The sequence below is a fragment of the Aspergillus foveolatus genome, assembly GCF_047715535.1.
Source record: "Aspergillus foveolatus strain CBS 279.81 unplaced genomic scaffold BDW70scaffold_10, whole genome shotgun sequence".
Classification (NCBI taxonomy): Eukaryota; Fungi; Ascomycota; class Eurotiomycetes; order Eurotiales; family Aspergillaceae; genus Aspergillus; species Aspergillus foveolatus.
In genome coordinates this window covers 325,559-344,952 of record NW_027396074.1, presented here as the reverse complement: position 1 = coordinate 344,952, position 19,394 = coordinate 325,559, and the positions used below count along the sequence as shown (strand labels likewise).

General features: G+C 51.8%; 7 protein-coding genes across 7 annotated transcripts; 3 read left to right on the top strand and 4 right to left on the bottom strand.

The window, feature by feature from the left end:
• Nucleotides 1–220: 220 nt before the first annotated feature.
• BDW70DRAFT_157675 (uncharacterized protein) lies at nucleotides 221–3,239 on the top strand (the record flags this gene model as incomplete). Its single annotated transcript, XM_073740395.1, has 2 exons — nucleotides 221–1,406; nucleotides 1,456–3,239. The coding sequence occupies 2 exons, from the start codon at nucleotides 221–223 to the stop codon at nucleotides 3,237–3,239; spliced, it is 2,970 nt and encodes a 989-aa protein (XP_073598475.1).
• Nucleotides 3,240–3,596: 357 nt separating this feature from the next.
• BDW70DRAFT_131305 (putative MFS multidrug transporter) lies at nucleotides 3,597–5,671 on the top strand (the record flags this gene model as incomplete). Its single annotated transcript, XM_073735962.1, has 2 exons — nucleotides 3,597–4,438; nucleotides 4,494–5,671. The coding sequence occupies exons 1-2, from the start codon at nucleotides 3,720–3,722 to the stop codon at nucleotides 5,668–5,670; spliced, it is 1,896 nt and encodes a 631-aa protein (XP_073598474.1). The 5' UTR covers nucleotides 3,597–3,719.
• Nucleotides 5,672–5,790: 119 nt separating this feature from the next.
• BDW70DRAFT_131304 (huntingtin-interacting protein K) lies at nucleotides 5,791–6,715 on the bottom strand. Its single transcript, XM_073735961.1, has 2 exons — nucleotides 6,241–6,715; nucleotides 5,791–6,167 (listed from the first exon to the last, which is right to left on the bottom strand). Exons 1-2 carry the CDS (start codon nucleotides 6,577–6,579, stop codon nucleotides 6,054–6,056), a joined length of 453 nt encoding a protein of 150 aa, XP_073598473.1. The 5' UTR covers nucleotides 6,580–6,715; the 3' UTR covers nucleotides 5,791–6,053.
• A 204-nt stretch (nucleotides 6,716–6,919) lies between these two features.
• Nucleotides 6,920–10,049, bottom strand: BDW70DRAFT_8581 (putative phosphatidate cytidylyltransferase). Its single transcript, XM_073745045.1, has 3 exons — nucleotides 9,873–10,049; nucleotides 9,184–9,790; nucleotides 6,920–9,125 (listed from the first exon to the last, which is right to left on the bottom strand). Exons 2-3 carry the CDS (start codon nucleotides 9,677–9,679, stop codon nucleotides 7,072–7,074), a joined length of 2,550 nt encoding a protein of 849 aa, XP_073598472.1. The 5' UTR covers nucleotides 9,680–9,790; nucleotides 9,873–10,049; the 3' UTR covers nucleotides 6,920–7,071.
• On the top strand, nucleotides 9,864–10,347 carry BDW70DRAFT_8570 (uncharacterized protein). Its single transcript, XM_073745041.1, has one exon. It carries the CDS (start codon nucleotides 9,935–9,937, stop codon nucleotides 10,187–10,189), a length of 255 nt encoding a protein of 84 aa, XP_073598471.1. The 5' UTR covers nucleotides 9,864–9,934; the 3' UTR covers nucleotides 10,190–10,347.
• BDW70DRAFT_8580 (diphthine--ammonia ligase family protein) lies at nucleotides 10,051–13,132 on the bottom strand. Its single transcript, XM_073745044.1, has one exon. The coding sequence runs from the start codon at nucleotides 12,875–12,877 to the stop codon at nucleotides 10,505–10,507; it is 2,373 nt and encodes a 790-aa protein (XP_073598470.1). The 5' UTR covers nucleotides 12,878–13,132; the 3' UTR covers nucleotides 10,051–10,504.
• Nucleotides 13,133–13,242: 110 nt separating this feature from the next.
• On the bottom strand, nucleotides 13,243–16,307 carry sebA (putative C2H2 transcription factor (Seb1)). The gene is made up of 2 exons (XM_073735960.1): nucleotides 15,783–16,307; nucleotides 13,243–15,726 (listed from the first exon to the last, which is right to left on the bottom strand). Exon 2 carries the CDS (start codon nucleotides 15,715–15,717, stop codon nucleotides 13,909–13,911), a length of 1,809 nt encoding a protein of 602 aa, XP_073598469.1. The 5' UTR covers nucleotides 15,718–15,726; nucleotides 15,783–16,307; the 3' UTR covers nucleotides 13,243–13,908.
• Between the last annotated feature and the right edge of the window lie 3,087 nt (nucleotides 16,308–19,394).

Sequence of the window (19,394 nt, the reverse complement as noted above, 5' to 3'; positions counted from 1 at the left end):
CAGAAAGCGGTGAGTGATTTGGCACGGGTTACCCGTAAACAAACCCAGCCTCCCCATTTACCATTACCTCAAGCGGAACCCACTCGACGCGCTGTTTTGTTTCACACATCTCATATCATAGAGGCAGATACATCTTAACCCCGCGAGATTAGGAGCGGAGGAATTTCAACCCTCAGCTTCGTCCTCTCGAGTATCCTTCCTCGAATACGTCGCGTCAGTCATGTCGCGCGATAATACGGCGAACAGCTTCGCGTCTTTCGGGTCCGACTTTGATCCAGAACATGAAGCCATTGCATCAACCAGAGAGATTGATGAGAGCCCACGACTTCCAAAGATGAAAGGCGCGTCTAGCAAGCTGTCCCAGGTTGACGAAGAAGAAGAGCCAGATTACGTTTTCAACACTTCCACATTTGAACAATACCTCCCCAACATCTCGCCGATAGGAACGTCCGAAGAAGAAGAAGACCACGAGATTGACGACGATATCTCCCTTGAGGTAGGGCGAGCTCCGTCTAATCCACCGCGACGACTCGACGACTCGCGAAATTCGTACTTGAGCATGGAAAACAGCGTCCGTTCGTCCTCTCCCGCTGTCCGCCTTGACGTGCCTACCCCTCAGAAATCGGCGATGCGCAGTGCAAACAGGCGAGCAGTCAGCGAAAGTCTCCGGAAAGACGCCCAGCTGAGGCAGGCCACGCTCGCTCACAAGGAAAACATCGATCCTAACCCGCCCTCAAAGTCTCGAAAAGAACGACGTACTCTGTCTGAAATCCACGCCAAGGTCCGCGATTCTTATGATGGTTCTTTCCTGGAAGACGAACGTCCGCCCGCTGCTACGACGACCACGACGCGTCCGACACGGTTCGGAAACTCGAATATTTCGCACCAGATCGCCGATGCTGTTGAACGCGCGTCGCAAGAAGCATATGCGAAGGAAGCCCGTCGCGCGAAGGCGCGTGCATCTGCTAATGCTGGAGGCGATACTGGTACCCAACAATCATTTCTTCTTCCTGATTTACCGAACCTTTCGGATCTTGTTTCTGGTGTCTACGAAGACGGAATGCCGGTATACACGAGACAACCAAGGACCAGGACCACACGGTTTGTCTCACCTCCTGCCGATACTACAGATGCTTCTTTCAGTCGTGAACATATGCCACTTGACACTATACCAATTCCTGAGGATGAGAAGGCGCTTTTTGTGTCATTGAGACTCCTACAGGACAAAGTTTCAGAGCTCGAAAGGGCCAAGGCCGATGCTGAGAAGAAGCTGGAAGATATCCGGCAGGAAAACACTTTCTTGAAGGGAGGAAAGGCCCGCCAAAGGGAACGAGAAAGCCATGGTAAACGCTACGAGCTTGAACAGAACGACTATAAGAAGGACCGTTTGATCAATGAGAATCAAAGTAGGCTAACCCCGTGCAATTTGAGTTTTCGGTGCTAACAACTTTCTAGAGTTGGAATCAACAAACCTAGCACTTCAAAATAAAGTGGATCTTCTTGAGCGCAAGAGCGATATTCAAGAAGCGGCTTTGAAAAAGCTTAGTAAGGAGCGTGATATGGCCGTCTCTCAGCTGGGTGTGGCATACCTCGAGTCTCAGGACCTCAAGAATGAAAATGGAGTCCTACGGGAGGAGATCGCTGAGCTTAAGGCTCGATTTGCGCAGCTCTTGACCGGCTCAAAGACACGGGACGACACTGCGCAATCTGAACAAAACACTGCCAGCGATGCCAGCGCAGAAGCAGATGATAGCCAAGTGGATACCCGACGAAGCACCAAAGACGCTACCGCTAAAAGCACACGGTCGAAATCAAAGAGTCGCAAAGAAGATACCAGGACTAGAGTGTCGAGCCAGGTTGACAGAGAGATCTCTCGTCTTGAGAGGGAACGTGCCGACGAAGAACTCTTCTCGATCGAACTGCCACGAGTGAGGGAATCTTCCATGTCCAAGAAGCAGAAAGTAAATCGACCTCGGTCAACCAGCGCACAAATCAAAAAGCAGCCAAATACGGGAAGACGTGTTAAGAGAGTTGTGGTCGAAGAAGTCGAGCTTACAGGGCCGGTTGAATTTACCGCAGAGTTAACCGGGCACACCAAAGAGACAACCGGACGCACCAAAGAGTCAACCGGACAAACCCGCAAATCGTTCGCCGCAGAGCAAGACCTGACTTTGTTAAGTTTCATTGACGAACGTGAGATTGCTCAGCTGAGAAAGACGCTAGAAGAAGAGCGACTGGCCCGCAAGCGGCGCCAATCCAACCCAGTTTCAGAACACGGTGCCGGCGAGACCGACAACCTCACCCGTCAGAGTGCGCTGAAGCCTGCTCCACGAAAGTCGTCTCTTAAAGAGACCAAGGCCTCTGTACCTCGACCTGCTTCTGCGCTCGGAGACTTGACTGCTCATTCGAAACCAGAAGCCACGGAAGGGGAGAGTCAACTCACTATTCCTGCTGAGCGCCGAAGGCGACATTCGGATCATTCTGTGACACCACTGGCTCAGCGAAGGCGCCCTCGGATCGCGGAGGAAATGACCTCTGCCTTCATCCTCCCGGATATTACGCTGCGACAGGTCGATTTGGCCGAGAATCTAACTAAACTTCCTGAGGCCACTCAGCAAGCGCTTAATCGGGCCACCCAGCATAACGGAGGGAACTGCACAGTATGCAAACAGTCCATACCTGGCGAAGGTTGTGAACACACCAGCGACGCTGTTACGATTCCCAAACCCGTCCCTGTCTCGGAGCGCATGCCAGAGCCGATTAGCTATAACGAGGAGCCTACCCTACGGCCTGCACAGACGCCTGCTGTTGCCCTCGCTACCGTTCTGAAGGCATTGGAAGACGAGCTCTCGCATCTCAGAATCCAACTTGTCTCTTACCAAGGGGTATATAATAAACTCGATGCATCTATCAGCAAACGCCAGAGAAAAGCGCTCGGTGAGAAGATTGGTAAGTTGCTGAAGGACATGGACATGAAGGCGGACCAAATATACGCTCTCTACGACGTACTCGAAGGCCAGAAACAGCGCGGACAAGAGATGACCGAGCAGGAGATGGAGGTGACACTTCAATCGATTGGCATTGATGCCAATCCTAAGCAAGGCGAAGTGACAGGCACCACTGAGAGGTCTTCTCGGAAAAGTGGCACAGACTATGATGTGGATGACGATGATTCTGAGCTTCCGTGGGAAGGAATTGAGAGCACTGTGGAGATGACTGGAGGAAGTCGGCATAATTAAACAAGTATTGTTTTGGTTTCCCTGGCTGTTGCTGTTAGCTTTACAAGAAAGCAGTTGCTGTTTGTCTATTGCTTGGATTATCAGTTTCATTGGGGTGTTCAGGTTGCAATTCTGCATTCGGTTTGGTATTTTTCGCATGTTGGGAAGCGTGCGATGGCGTCAGTCTGTCCCAAAGTAGCACCATTGAGCATCATGTTTATCCAATTGATCTGTTCCTTTCTCTGCGATTCCGGAGTATCCCCACAGTCTCGGAAGTGTAGTTCATATTCCAATCCCATCTTTGAGGCCCACTGTGAGGCAGTGACAGCGCTCGCCAGCCTACTGCAGATCCCAACCCGGCTTAGCGCAGAGACCGAGCCGATATCCGGCCTTGCTCTTTCAAGTCCTTATTTCTCCAACTTCTCCGCGCATTGTCTTTTGACCTTCAGCTATCTTGATCCCACTTAAACTTCTTCGTCCTCTTTGAAACTCTATAATTTGATGGGCGTTAATCAACAACATGATCCAGCTCCTTATCGAGACCATGTAGATTCTTTCACCACCGCAGCAACGTCCGTCAGCAACACCTCTCAGATCGCCTACCATGACGAAACCAACAATGAGAATGACAGTGCAAATGGGGACAGTAGTGTCTGCACTGCAATCAACGACAGTAACAGCACTACACCTCATCTTCGCCTTTTAGACCCCGCGCCGGTTGAAGACGAACAACGGGTATGCGACAGCGACACAGGCAACACCAGCGACGAGGATGACCTCGTGCATACCGCGCCGAGTGAAAAGCCCGTGACTTGGTCCTCACTCCCTAAGAAAGGGCAGCTTGCTATTCTGACCCTTGCGCGCCTTTCTGAACCTCTCACTCAGACATCCCTGCAAGCTTACCTGTTTTATCAGCTCCGTTCCTTCGACCCGTCGCTCCCGGACTCGACCATTTCCAAGCAGGCGGGTATTCTGCAGGGCAGTTTCACGGCGGCGCAGTTTCTCACGGCGGTCGTATGGGGTCGCCTTGCTGATAGCGAGTGGATAGGAAGGAAGCGCGTGCTGCTCATTGGGTTGTTGGGCACTTGCATCTCTTGTTTGGGGTTTGGGTTCTCGCGGTCGTTTGCGGCTGCGGCGGTGTTCCGCACGCTGGGAGGTGCCTTGAATAGTAATGCGGGTGTTATGAGGACGATGATCTCGGAGAGTATTGAAGAGAAGAAGTGCGTATTTTAGTCGTTCTTGTTCGTGGGGACGTTGCTAATGGGGTCGGATTAGGTATCAGTCACGAGCGTTCATTCTCTTGCCGATGTGCTTTAATATCGGTGTTATTATCGGCCCAATACTTGGTGGTTTGTTGGCGGATCCGCGCAAGAACTATCCGCAGCTGTTTGGACCAGGTTCCTTTTTTGGTGGTGAGAAGGGTGTGTGGTGGATGGAACACTGGCCGTTCCTGCTCCCAAACTTGGTCAGCGCTATCTTCATTTTCATCTCGTGGGTATCTGTGTTCTTTGGTCTTGATGAGACGCACGAAGTCGCCCGGTACAGAAGCGACTGGGGTCGCAAAGTCGGCCGTCGACTGGTGAGGGTGTTCCGCCGCCGGCGCTACCACCAATACCGTTCCCTCTTAGACTACCCCGACGACACCTCGCTCCTCGTGGACGAAAGTATCGCAAGCAGATCCCTTCCGCCAAGCCCCGTCCGCTTGAGAGTCCAACGGCGTCACAAACGCCCCATCTTCCGTCAGCTCTTCACGCGCAACGTCCTGTTGACTCTCCTCGTCCAGTTCCTCCTCGCCTTCCACACGAGCGCCTTCAACTCAATGACCTTCACCTTCCTACCAAGCCCGCGCGCCCCAAATTCCAGCCACAAGGACTTCTTCCGCTTCGGTGGTGGCCTCGGCCTTCCTTCCTCACGGGTTGGTCTTGCAACAGCAATCATTGGCATCATCGGTCTCCCGCTCCAGATCTTCATTTACCCACGCGTCCAGTCGAGGCTCGGTACACTGACCTCCTTCCGCGCATTCCTCCCATTCTCACCACTTTCATATGCGCTCATGCCCTTTCTTGTCTTGGTCCCAAGCTACCCCTACCTTGTTTGGCCGGCATTCACACTTGTCGTGGCTCTCCAGGTAGTGTCGAGGACTTTTGCACTTCCCGCGGCTGTTATCCTTGTCAATAACAGCGTGACAGACGCGTCTATCCTAGGAACTGTCAATGGCGTCGCAACGAGTATCTCTAGTGCGGCAAGGACGCTGGGTCCGCTACTTGGGGGATGGGGACTGGGCTTAGGTCTGAAGTATGACCTTGTCGGTGGGGTTTGGTGGGCGTTGGCGGTTGAAGCGCTGCTCGGTTGGGTCTTACTTGGGTCAATCTATGAAGGTAAGGGGATCGACAGGATGAAGGATCTAATTATTGAGAGGGAGGAAGGTGAGCGAGGGCAGGAAAGGAGGTGAGGCGAGATGTGGTGTGCTACAGACTGAAGAGCTGGGTGACAGGCGGTTACCACCTATGGTACAATAGGACCATGTTAAGTATGAATATGTGAAATTAGGATTGGGTGAACATAGTAACGCCTTGTATATACGAGAAATGATCATGATTTATGACAAGAAAGAGCTTTGCTCAATCAAATATCAGTTAGGACGAAGAACTAACTCACTCATAGCTCTTCAATTACCAGCTCCGTAGTATAAGAATGAACCAAACGCCAGACCCAGAGTCAAGCCCGTTGATTCTCTCAACCCAATGAGACAACTCCAGTGAAACTATAGCAGTACTGTATACCAAACGACCTACTCCCAGCAACCCAAGAAGCCCAAGCAAATGCAACATAAGCTTAGGCCACAGCAGTTGCCGGCCTAATAAACGCCAGGATTGCCTTCCTTGAATTTCCCTCATTCGCTTTCAGGAGCTCCGTCGCTTTGATTTTACTAAGGTCTAGCTCATTCATCTGGAGAAGTAAACCAATCAGTCTCCTTCCAATTCCAACCTTTTCAGCAATAAAAGCCGACAGGAGAACATACCAACAAAGACACATCCTCCCCCGAGACCTTCACAGCCGCAACAGCAGCAGCCTTCTTCTTAGCTTCACTTGTCTTACTTCCACCCTCGCCCTTCCCTTTTGAACCAGCATGGCTCTTTGTACCCTCCGCCGCAATCTCCAACCGACTCATCGCCTTGCCCAGCGCCTCCTGATCTGCTGAGGACGGCTGCTTGGTTTCTGACGCTGCGGTTTCAGAGGTGATTTCTGTGGTATTTAAAGAGGAGAGGGCGGCGGCGGCTTTGCGGTCTTCAGCGGCCGCTGAGGCTGAAGGGAGTTCGGAGGTGGTGGCCGTCGTGGCGGAGGGGATGGGGTCTGACATATTGGTTCGGTTATTTTGTTGGAATTGGATGGATGGGATGAGATGAGATGGTTGCTTTGCTGAGTTGGGCAGGGTTAGTCGCGGTTATTAAACGGTGGTGACGGTTAGTAAATGATGATAAGGTCGAGTACTGTATTTGTTGTGCTGGAATGAGGAGATAGATGCGGGGAGAGACAGGTATGGGTGATCTGCCGATATGTGATGTCATCAGGTGATCGAATTCCATAGAAGGGCATAAACTATGTATCAGGCACCTAAGAATAACGGTATGGATTCCTGAGTTTTTCCTCAGTTTCCAGGATCTTCCGAGCTCCCTTCAAAATTCGAGGGCGAGATTAGCTGGCGTGTTTGAACTTCCTCATCGCTTAATTGGGTACTATTCAGCTAACACTAGAGACGATTGAAGACAAATGTCTCTTTAGGGCACATTATACAGCATAAATCTTCGTAGTCAGCCATCTCAGACATAGATAGTAAAACAACCTGGGTAATCTAGAGTCCCAACCCCCTAACCAGCAACCACAGCACAACCGGCACAACCACATTATCATTACACCCCGTCAAGACCGCCTCGGTTGCACTAGCTCCACCAGCCACAAGGATAGCCTTTACCAACGCCCCAGACCAGGAGAACGGCTTTGGTCCATCGAATCCGCTAGTAGGCCACTGTCCTAGCACAAGCCAGCCCTGAGCGAACAGCAATCCGAACGTCACTGCAATCGCAAAGGCGACGCTGCCCTCAACGGACTTGCCGCCGCCCCAAAACCACTTGCGGCGGCCGAAGCGCCGGCCCACGAGGGAAGCGGCTGCGTCTCCGAGACCAACGCAAATGATGCCGCTGAGCATGCTTGCGTCGCGAGTCTGGACGTTCCAAGATTTCCAGGGGTAGTCACCTGTTCGGGAGATATCGGCAAGGGTGAGCCAGAGTGGAATGGCGCTCCCTATGAGAAGGAATATGTGCGAGACGATGACAGGGCCACGGTAATCGCGGCCATCAACGTAGGGTTCAAGGAAATAGGTCAATGGCCGAGAGATCGGCGGGAGCTGGGAAGCGCGGAAAAGGTCCAGTAGCAGGAAGATCGCTAAGACCAGGGCCATAGCGAGGGCGCAGAATGCTGGGTCGATGTAAATTGTCGGGAGGAACATTAGCACCATCGTACCGTGAAAGACTTTGCGCCTTGTGTCGACTTCTACAAAGGTGCCCAACCGGATGACTGTTGCAATACCGGTCACAAGTACAGCTAGGCAGTACGCAATGATTATGAGACGCGTACTAGCCTCCCCAAGGGCGCTTTGACGGATATGCTCTATCCGGCCGAGATGGCAGAATGCATTCGATAAACTAGCATCAACCCGAGGAGGTATCGGGATCCATCGCTCCAGACTCGAGGTTATGACCCAAAACCTGAACCAAGATACATTCCCGAGCAAGTATCCCAGTGCCCAGCCAAAAGGCTCCTCCCCCTGTAATGCTCGCTCACCAACATACTTTCGCACCGGGCCGAGAATGACAGCTAAGACGGCCAAGTAGACGTAGAAAGCATAAAGCCACTTGCGGACTTGGACTTGGGGGACAGTCATCGTAAGGAAGGGCGCCAGATCAGGCGCCATTGATCGCTTGCGTCGGCCTCGCGGAGTTGTCCTGGTCTTCTCTAAGCGCATGGCATCTTCGAAATTGGTAGAAGTCTGTCTTTGTGGAAAGTCCTCCACTGCAACGTTGTCTGTAGGAGACTCTGGGGTCTTTTCTCGGGTCTCATGTTGTGCCCGTCGCGAGGTAGATGTCAGATAGCTATCTGGTGAATCGCTGTCTGAAGTAGGCTCCTCAGAAGAACCAGCTCGGCTCAGTTTCTGGCAGATCCTATGGTCGAGCAGATTCAAAATATTCTTCGGCGAGCTAGAGCCGCTAGGGGACCGGCGAAACTTCCAACTCGGTATTCGAGCAAGAGAAACCTCCCAGTGGAGGACCTGGCGGCAAGAGATAAAAATACATAGGCTGCCCAGCCATAGCAGCGCTTTGAGAATTTCCGCCTGTGGTGAAGTGGCAAAGAGAAACAGATTAATAAGTGCAGTCGTCAGAAGCTGTAGTTCCGCTGGAAGAATGCTGGTAGACAAAAGGAAATCTAAAGTGGGTATCAATGCTTGATGCAAAGGAAAAACAAAGGTCAATGCTTCAGAACTGAGACCGCGGAGAGAAAGAGGCGTCGGACGAATGTTACCCCAAGACAATTGCTCCGAGACGAGAACAGGGAGTAGAGTGAGGAGCCAGTGCATTACACTCTGCCCGTGCACCGAATCATGCATGGGAATTGCCGGCGGTGGAATTGAGGCGAGAGCGAGGAGGATGTTGTGTAGCACCAATGATGGATCATGATTTGACAAGGACAGGGAAATATAAACAGGAATGAGAATCGGGTATAGAAGCGGAGCTGGGTCGAAGCTGGGCGGAATGTCGAATGACAAAAATCTAGAGAGCCGTAATCGTCCGTGCCTGTTGAGCGGGTATATAGCGTAGACTCCGATAACTGTAAGGGAATAGGTAACGAGTTCTAATATCAGGCACAGTCAGTAATGAAAGCAATAAAACTCGATAAGTGACCGACATACCCTTTTTCCAAACCCACGCAAGCAACCTCGCATTCTCCTGCGCCAAAACCACACCACCAACAAAAAGCAGCAAAGCAGCCTCAAACGCCCTCCGAATAATCTCAACACGTCTCTTCGCCCTGATCTTACTCTTCAGCTCTAATATATCTGCCTCATTATCTCCAACCGAGCTTCGTCGCGAGCTTCGCGAGGTTGACCGCCATCGCTGCAATCCAGGAAGCCAAAAATCATTATCACCCACCGGTCGAGTTCCCTTTCGTGATCGGAGTGGCGGCGGAGATAGTCCCTTCAGTAAACTGGTACTCTCATCATCAGCCTCAGTGCCGCTATCGCTGGACGTTCGTGTTTGCGTATAATAATGTACGGAGCCGTTGCGCCGATGCGGGTGTGGTGATCGCGATAATGATCGGAGATCGTCAGCGACATCCAAGTTGGGAGTTATCATGGTATGATTCGGAGACGGCCCCTCATCCTCCTGGCTTGTCGAAGAGGCCATGGCCCCATGGATATCGAGAAGCTCTGTTGTGTTTATAACGCGGAGAGAGTCATGATCAGGCGTTGTTGGAAGTCGAGTCGTGTGAGGGTTGAAAGTTAAGAGGCCACTACACTAAGCCCAGAAAAGTCAGAAATTAACCACGACAGCGGGGCTCGATCAGATAGTAGTGGCAAAGATGGATGAATCTACTTACCTGACAGGATGTAAAGCATGAGCGAGCGATGGTTAGACGTGGGATAATATGGGAATCATGGAATGGCGTTGGTAACTTGGTTGAGTCTACCACCCACCGTACAGGCTCCAGCTGTTATCGAGGCGGAAGGCGGGCCCTGTTTCTGGCTGTCACATGCTTGGCTCCACGAGCTGTACACAAGTTACCACAGTCCATCATCCATCATCCATTTAGTTATAACTATAGAGCCATTAATTTTCGATATTGTGTTTCTTGAATCTCGCCTATTTTCCTGCTACGCCTCTCTCGCCTCAACAGTTTCCCGACCTGGGTTTTAGCTTCACCCAGCCCGGGGACAAAGCTCTTAGCGACTGTACCAGCCCAATCAGCGCGGCGACACGTACGACGGCTCGGGACTGTGTCTAGAACAGCGAAAGGAATACCAACAGTCGCCTGCTTGGGACTGGTCTGAGTGGTGACTGGGAAATTTAGTCCACGCTTATCGGCCAATCAAATTCCCTTCGTAGAGGCGTTGGATAATCGCCTTGCAGCAACCCCCGTTCGAAGGATTTCCCGAATATTTCGCCATCACCATATGGTAGACATCGTTTCACCCATACCTTCGGACTTACGCGGTCTTAAGTCAAGAGTTCTCATGCCTGTCTTTGTATAATCACCCCTGCCGCCACTTCTTTCCCACCAGCGCCCCAAACCGACTTGCACGAGACAATTTGCCCTTGGCAGCAGTCTTGGGTTAAAGGCTGGCTGCTGTAGATAACGCAGTGGACAGTATTCGGTTGCGATGGCGTGTATACTTCCATAACACGCTGTATCCGGGTTTTGAGGTCTTCTGCGCTAGCGCAATCGATCTCGATGCACGAGTATTTCAAGCCCTCGCTCGTGGTGGCATCGGTCGTGCGCCCGAACTCTGTTTCTGTCCTGGTCAGTTTCAACCCCTCGCAGCAGTAGCCCAATCCCTGCCACTCAATATCGCTGTTTCGGGGGAGTTCGTGCACCTGGACAGCGAAAAATGCCGGCACTTGGTTCTTGAGATCGCTTGCCTCTACCAGTTCGAAATTGGGAAGACTGGGGCGCAGGGCTGTTTTTGAGTACTCGGGCACTCGTCGTCCGTATTTAATATCCCAAACGTCTAGTGTTGACCCTTCGTCGTCCTCTTCCTCCGACTCTGCAGCATTTGCTTCGTGCATTTTCTGCCAGAGTTCCCATGCAAGCCGAGCCCTAGTCTTGATGTGATGTTCCCCAGTGAAGTAAGCAACCGTACCCAGCCACCAGCCAACCTCCATGGTTGCTCCTATCCGCCACATGTGTTGGAGCGATAGGACAGCTCGTAAACAAAACGTTTCTGCCCATACACGTCCTCCAACCGTTGAAGGGCTTTCAACCTCGACCAGATCCATAGAGGCCGGCTCCAGAGGGATTTGCCCGGCGATGTATACGACCCGTTCCATTCCCTGCAAAGGCACGGAAATGGCTTGTGAATAAGGGCCAATATTGGCCGGAGCCCAGTATGATCGCGACTGGACATGGAGACCATCTCGTTGAACCCTTGGGCCCAGGTCGACCACCATCGAGACCATCACGTTTACTCCGTCGGGGAGCCTATCACCGCAGGCCACTGTAGCTCGGGCTGGAGGGTTTGGTTTCTCGAATAAAGAGACGTATATGCCGTTCATTGACGGAAAATCGGCCATAGAGCGGAGAAGGACTGTAGTGAAGGCGATGTCGGCTGTCGTCCGGGGTGCTGTGTTAGCAACTGATGTATCAAGGACAGCCTGGATCTTCTTCACAATCGCTGCCATCTGTTCAGCAGCCCCAGGGCCAGCCTCGGGTGCTATAAGATTAGACACCATCCATATACCACCATTGACAGACTGTATGGGCTGATCAGACGGCCAAGACCCTCCGCCATCTCCCCCAATAACCACAGCTCTGCCCTCTTCTCCCTCGCCCTCATTATACAAGGCATCCAAAGCCGCAGCAAACCTCCCATCCAACAATGCCGGCCTCCTCACATCTCCCGGCGTAATCCCATCACTTTTATCCTCACTCTTCCTTATAACCTTCGCTCCTTTTAACCTTAAATATCCAACACCCCCCTCCCCAGATCTAACCTCCCTCCCCTCTTCCGCAACCTCGATTCTCCCTCTCCACAAAAACCCGGGCCCATCAACAGCGAGCGTCTCATACTCTCCTCCCTCACCCAAAACTGCGCCCCGAATATCCTCACCCCCACCCATCCCAAACCTCTTAACACCCTTGACAATCCTCCTCCGTAAACCACCCCCGGCATCCGAAACATCACCCCACAAAAACCCTTCATCCAGTGCGCCAGACGCAACTTTCACAATCCGCGCTGAGCACCCCACCACCGCCATATCCGTCAGCAAGCCTGCCTCATCTTCTTCACCCCCGAGCTGCCTCCGCGCCTCGGGAGCTGGGAGGAACGGGTATTGCCATAACCAGGCGAGCGGGACGAGACCAAGTCGGCTAGCGATATCTTCAATCCTCGTGCGCTGGTACGTAGACAAGATAGCTCCCGCGCAGACGGCGTTCGCTTCAGGATGCGCGGCCATAACTTTGCGGAGTAGGGGAATGAGGGACTCTGTTTCGTCTTCGTCTTCATCTTCATCCTTGCCAGCACTCTCAAGCTTTGTAGTAGGAGAAGCAGCATCGTTCGTGTCGCGATAAACCCTTCCCGCATCAACCGCTCCTCCTATAATCGGGGCGCGATACAGTGGAATCTCCAATGCTTCTTCGTACAGTGGAATCACAGACCACCCAATTGTCTGGTACATGAAGCTGTCGATATCGTCTGCTGTTTCTGGCTGTGTGGAATCATTGTCGCTATTGCTACTAATGGCAGGAATTGGCGGTGGATGGAGATTCGCCAACGCGACGACTTTATGGCCGTTGCGGATGCAATGCAGGATCGAGTAAAGGGAATCCTTTCCGCCTGATATTAGGGCGATTACGTTGAGACCTGCAGATTTTGATGATTGTAGCATTCTTGTTCGTGTTGCGGTTGTTTGTACGTTAAAAGAGGTGGCTTTCGTCGATGAGTCGGGATTTTTTTCAGGTTACCCCTCAGGTCCGTCCGATAAGATTAGAGTCAATCGAGGGGGGGTTGACACCCTGCGGATTCAAAGAGGATATTCAATCTCGATCCTTTCCGTGGAATGACTTAGGCCCTTTAAGAAGTGACAAATTGAATGGTAGGTTCCATAAAGGTAGACGGTTTTTGAGCGTTGGTGTTGGTTGACGACGCCCGAGAACGGCCAAGTGCGAAATAGATCGCTGAAGTTCGAAGAGTCCTCTCCCGCAATATCTTACAATATCAGACTCTATTTGGCTACAGGTATCAGAGAAGATCTGCTTCAGCAACATCTAGATTATGACTACCTAAGCCGCCAGACGACCGTCAACGTACAGCAAACACATATTATGCACACGGGTAGATGCAACCAAACTGGCAAAAGATATAAGTGATATAAGACAGTATGCATGTAGGGGTATGAGTAATGACGGGAAGAAGGAGATCAAAATTAAAATATACATGTGGCCAGCACAGTGAAGTTACAAAGAGCATATTACAACAAAATAGACAGAGAAGAGCAATGTCAACGAGACGAAACGAAGCGAAAAGATATGTGAAGAGCAGGAATGATAAACCAAGTACAAGAAAGGTTGTTAGGGGTCAAAGAGAGAAAAAAGAAAATGATGATACAGCCAGTGGCTGAAGTAATAACCCAGCCATGCGATGCGCTCTATGATTTTGTGTCCAACCGAGTGTTGCGCCCCTTCTATAGCCCTGAAATGAAATGGGCATCCCAAAATACCGCTTGTTCCTTGTTTCTTTCTCTTGTGACCGGAGAAGTGTGATGCAAACCGTACCCAAAAATGATTAACGCCATACCAAGTCAACCCGACGAGACCAGTGTGGAAGTCGAAGCTGGACAAAAATGCAGGATAGTGTATAAATGTATAGGAAAAAGCTCCTGGTCGCATAGCGTTCGTGATAGCTTCCGGTGATTCCGGATCACGCGGTGCTCTCCTCACGCTTGCGTTTCTTGAGCGAGCGTCGGTCGACAGAGGTCTCCGTGCTGTCGTCCGACGCACTGGTGGCTGACTTGGTCGCTGCGTCGAAAAGGACGCCTATCGTCGATGAATCTCGGTCCTCGTATGTCTGGCCGTTGTTGGTGTCAATGACACCCATAACAACCGATGTGGTAGCAGCGTGAGTCCTGGCGTGCTGGGCAAGGTTATCACTCCGGGAGAACTTCTTTCCACATTCACCACACTCGAATGGCTTGTCCTGAGTGTGCAGAGAACGGTAGTGGCGCTTGAGATGTTCCTGTCGGCGGAAGCGGCGGGAGCAAAGATTGCAGACGAATGTCTTGGAAGGGTCGTCAGTCAAGGACTGCTTGCGACCGCGGCGATTGACCGAGACAGGAGCAGATGTTGTCTCTGAGCCAGACGCGCTGACCACCGAGTTCTGACGAGCTTGGCAATCTGCATGATCGCGAGAGGCGGGCTCGACTGCATTGTCGACGGGCATCTGAGCCTGCACTCCTATGAAAGCCTCTGAGCCGTTATCCGACTTCCTGACAGACTTGCGGTTTCCACGCTTCTTAGCTGCCATGTCCTCCTGACTCTCACCGCTATCAAGCTGAATGGTAGGAAGGCCAGAAAGAGCCATTTCTAAATCCTCGGACTCATCCATTCCGTGCTCACTGAGGAACTCATCCTCATCTAATGAATAAGTTCCAAGGCGCTGTCGCTTACCGCCGAGGTAAAATGTGCTGCCGCTAGGGTGGAAATCCACCAGGCGGTTCACAAACTCATCATCGGAGTCGAGATCCGTGAAGCTGTCAAAAGTCGGCAGTGTGCTGAGCGGGTCCTCGTTGGTAGATGTGAAAGATGGAGTGGGATTCTCGTGCACGGGCAGAGTCACGGCCTCGCTACCGAGAACCACCTTTGGCTCCTCATCGTCACACGACAAAGAAGGCAGAGGAGGAAGCTCAGCAGGAGCGTGGTGTGCCGACTCTACGGTGAGTTCCCGAGGATCGCAGAAAGATGTGGCGTGTTCAAGCTGGAGTGAAGATTGTGATTGTCCGAACATGGAAGAAACAGGAGAAGGCGATGGGGAAAGAGACGGGCATGAGCTTGCCGAGAGGAGATCTGAGCCCTGACTTGAGATTGAAGGATTGTGTATGAACACTAAAGAAAAATTAGTCCTGTCCACCTCTTGATTCTCTTTCTGAGCACAATCCACATGCAACTTACCAGGTGTCATCGCAGGCGAGGCCGAGCGCTGCCAGTCAACGCTGGCTAGGATCTCCGCATGAACGTCACCCTCACATCCCTCCTTCACACCTTCCACTTTTTCCAACGTAAAAAAGCTCTCTTGCATTGGAGTGTGAAGAGCACCGTTGGTCGATGGCGGGCTGCTCACGGAGCTACCGGAGGTGGAAAGAGGAGGCGTGGAGGGGAATGCATAGTAGTCGTTGCTGACGAACCTGGTGTCCAAGGGCATCAGAGCGGGCGATCCTTGCACAGCAAGCGACGCCTTGAGGTTTGACGGCTGAGGAGAGGCGATCGGGGTCATGTTCATAGCTCCGCGGAATGCGTTGGCCGTGGCCATCTGGTGCATGTTGATGACCGTCGGAGCATAGTGCTCGGGCATGCAGTGCGGCTGTTGGGGTTGCTGCTGAGCATGCGTAAAGGGCGAGACCTGGCCATAGTATTGCATCTCGGGATGACTGGAGTATTGCGGCCTCGGTTGTGAGTCGGCAGGGTAGTATGCGAATTGTGCCTGGCCGTTGGGAGCCATTGTGTATGCGTCCATTGTGCTAGACTGATTCTATACTGCATTAGTATTGACCTAGGATGGACCCTTGCAGAAGCACTCACATTAGATGATGGTCGAAAGGTAAGAAGAGCAGAAGCTGCTCTCGACCGAGGTATTATTAGATATAGTAAGCGTAAGTTGATATAGATTGAGGGTGATGCAATGAATGTATTAGTCGGATGCTCTTGCGCTCAGGTAAAGAATGATTGAGGCAGGAGGATCAGACAACACTTGAGAAGTCTGGAAGCGAGTCGTGACGGTGTTTCGAGCTTAGTCTCTCTTGTCTCTCAGACGTATGAAGGAAGGACAGGGACCTTTGTAGTGAGGCACCGGAAGACTGATGAGAGAAGAGGAAGCGAAGCAGGAAATACAGAGAGTAGAAAAGGAAAAAAAACGAAAGACGAGGGAAGTCAGAAGTCTAAAAAGGGAAAGGAAAGGACAAACTGAAATAAGGATAGGAAGAGAAGATGAAGTCGCGGGGAGGGAAATGAGAGAGAGGCCGAGTGGAAGGATGGTGGAGGTGATGGACGGGCTGTGGATAAAAGAGTGTGATCTGCCTGTGCTACAAATTGCTCGGACTGGAGCCGTACTTTTAGCTCAACCTGATAAATTATATTATTATTATTACAGAAATAATATATTTTTATTTTCCCAAACCATCACGCCAGCCATCTGCTGATTCGGCGAGATGGTGTCATAAACCATAACGCCTAACATGCCTTCCTGCGATGTTATCTGTTCAGATCTCTTCTTTCTCTAGAGACGGCGGCCATGTCGAAATTTTGATTGATGCCCGTCCTCATGCACCCGCCCAGTTCCCAGGATACCAGTCCAATGGAACGACGAGACCCGGGATTGCAGCCTGGATTGGCAGGATCCTGCCTCTCGCCCTCTGAATTGTGCACAACATAACTCCAGCTGGCCGTTGCCATCGGATGCTGTGCTCCATGCCCAATACCGCGAATAAAATGGGCTAGAGCGAGCAGGGTGTGGCCTACCGCAGAAGACGGCCGGGGAATCCCAAAAAGCGTAAGTCGGTGGGGGGAGGGGGCGACCGCGACGAGCACGAGTGGGCTTCAGGCCCCATTCCCACTTCCCAAATTCAAATATTAATGGTGGCTTTAGGTCAAATCCATTGTTACGGTACTCCGTACGGAATACGGATACTGTAGCGAATGCGGAGAGCGATCTAGAGACCGTGGACCATGGACACAGAACAGATTTGGACCGTGAGTGGTGTGCGCGTTCACCAACAACCACGCAATGTTAGACAGTCTAGACAGTTGAGCAATAACAAAGCCATCAGCTCGGCCAAATCACTTTTCTGATTTGCTCTACTGGTGTCTCAGTTTCTTGATGGATAGTTTATGTGTTGTTCGATGGCTGAGCCAGTTGCCAACTTGCCACAGCGTATTCGCAGCGGTTCCGAGACCTAAAGACTGCCAATGATTTTCGCTCCTTCCTAAAATAGCTCGCCAGTTGATTAATTGCCCATCCTCTCCGCCAGTCACGTTGTTTCCCTCCCCTCCCAGCCTGGAACCCAGCCAGCGTGAACCTGTCCGGTCTCACCCTCCACGGACTTGCCCGCGTCTACTGACGAACGCCCATCCATCAATGGTATTTCGCCAACGGCTCTCAAACGTGAGATGCGTGCTGACCTGATTTTGTAAAATGGCTTATGGGCGATGTGCACTAACATACGGCCAATCAGCAGTCGGTTCGAAATTGAGGTGGACCGCCTGGTTTTCTTCTTTCTGAGGGAGAGCGGGGAGCGAGCACCAACCTGCTGACCAATGATAACGGCAGCGCAGCGACAGATAACGCCGACTGCACCGTCAACCCGTGGACCGAAAAGTTGGCTGCTGCTGAGGGAAGGATTGACTCGCCTGGGCGGCCCCACGCAGTGCGCATCCCGTCCGTCCATTTGGGGTCGGATTCTGATTCAACCCCAAGCCCAAATTGTGCAAAGGAAGAATTCGGTGGGCTTGGGCCTATGAGCGGCCGTCTTCATGACGATGAGTGTTACGCTCGAGCCGTCGATTCGCTTTCAGTATGATCAGCAAGCACTCCCAGGCTTAAGAGGGTCTCGCTGATGGTGGATTGTGGACTGTGAACTTTAGAGTGAACAACGGCAAGGTCGATCAAAATTAATTTCCCGTGCTCGCTGCTGTGGGAGGATTGGTCGCAGTCGCACTGCTCGCCTGGGCCTGTAGAGTGCCACTAGAGTGCCACAACCATTGCAGTATCGCCGCGACCGTGGGCTTTCCTTCGGGCCTGCGCGGAGGACAAAGAAGAGTATACACCGACCGGAGTAATCAATCTACATGAGACCTATATCAACGGATATTATTGTGGCGACGAGCGAGGATTCGAAACCGTCTCCCCGGCCCAGTCCCACCGATTGTCCAAAAGGCAGGAATATCGCATGCAATCCTGGTTGGGATATCGATTAGTTGCATTGTCCTATACGCGCTTGATTTGAAGCTTGCTTTCATATGATTCTGCTGCAGCCGACGAGACCGATTGCCTGCGGTTTCATCAGAGGAGGGGCTGTACTCCAGACAAGTTTGCTTGTCATATGGCAGGTACGCTGCGAAGTGCGCACCTTGCATATAGTATTGCCGCGGAATCCCAGCTCGACAAATACCTACCAATGAGGTAAAAAATGCTCCGACAAGTGACAGACAGTAGAGACAAGATTCAGAGTAATCAAGACGTCTGTCTCGTAGTAAGTCACATATTTTCCAAGTTTAGGTTGGACCTGTTCAACACCGTCTAGACCGATCAGTTTGTCCGGCCTACTGCAGGAACAACTGCGGAGAGAGCGCAGCCTTGCAGCAGCCAAGGTCTGTCGGCGTTGCCCACCGACCAATCTTTGTGTGCAGCTGGCCCAATTTCAGGTTGGCAATTGCTTCATCGGAGGCAACGGGCATCGAGGTTACTCAAAAACGCGTCGTCTACTGCAAGTGCCGGTCGCCATCAAAACAGTTACGCAGTTATCCCCGTCATGATCCGGGTTGTTCTGATTTCCTCTACTGGCCAAGCTCCAGCTTCGTTACAGAGTACAGACTTACAGTTTGTTCAAGGTTCTCTTTGTCAAGATGTCTCGACATCAAAGAGATGTTGGGCTCGCCGACCAGCGCCAATAGCCCAAAAGCTGACTCCGAACTCGCCAGGGTTCCTTTCAGCAGCTGCTAACTTCGCCAATAGTCTACTGGTGGTGCATGGGTGGAATCCCAGACGGACTGCCGGTTAACAGTTCCGTGGCAATGTCGCTTTAAAGTCGAGGCTTGAACTTCATCTTTGATCTTCGGTGGAAAAAGCAATCTTATCACACCGCTCATAATTCAGCTAATGCCGATAGCGCAACCATTCCGACTCAATCGCAAGCGGATTGAAGGCTCGCAACGAATCCTCCTTGTATGCGATGATCAGCAGCGTAGACCTGTACAGTATTCATCACCACAGTCCCTATATCCGCTGACAGGCGCAAGTCTCCAATGGACGCGAAAGGACTGTCAAAGCTCGTAAATTGAGTGACAGCACCGGATCCCAAAGCAAGGGATCTGCCCCGAGCCAAGCTGACCTGAAACTGAGCGAGCTGTCAGGGCTCAGGACCAGGACCGTGGATGAGATCCAACAGCACACTTATACTGTTCACGCAGTCTGACGTT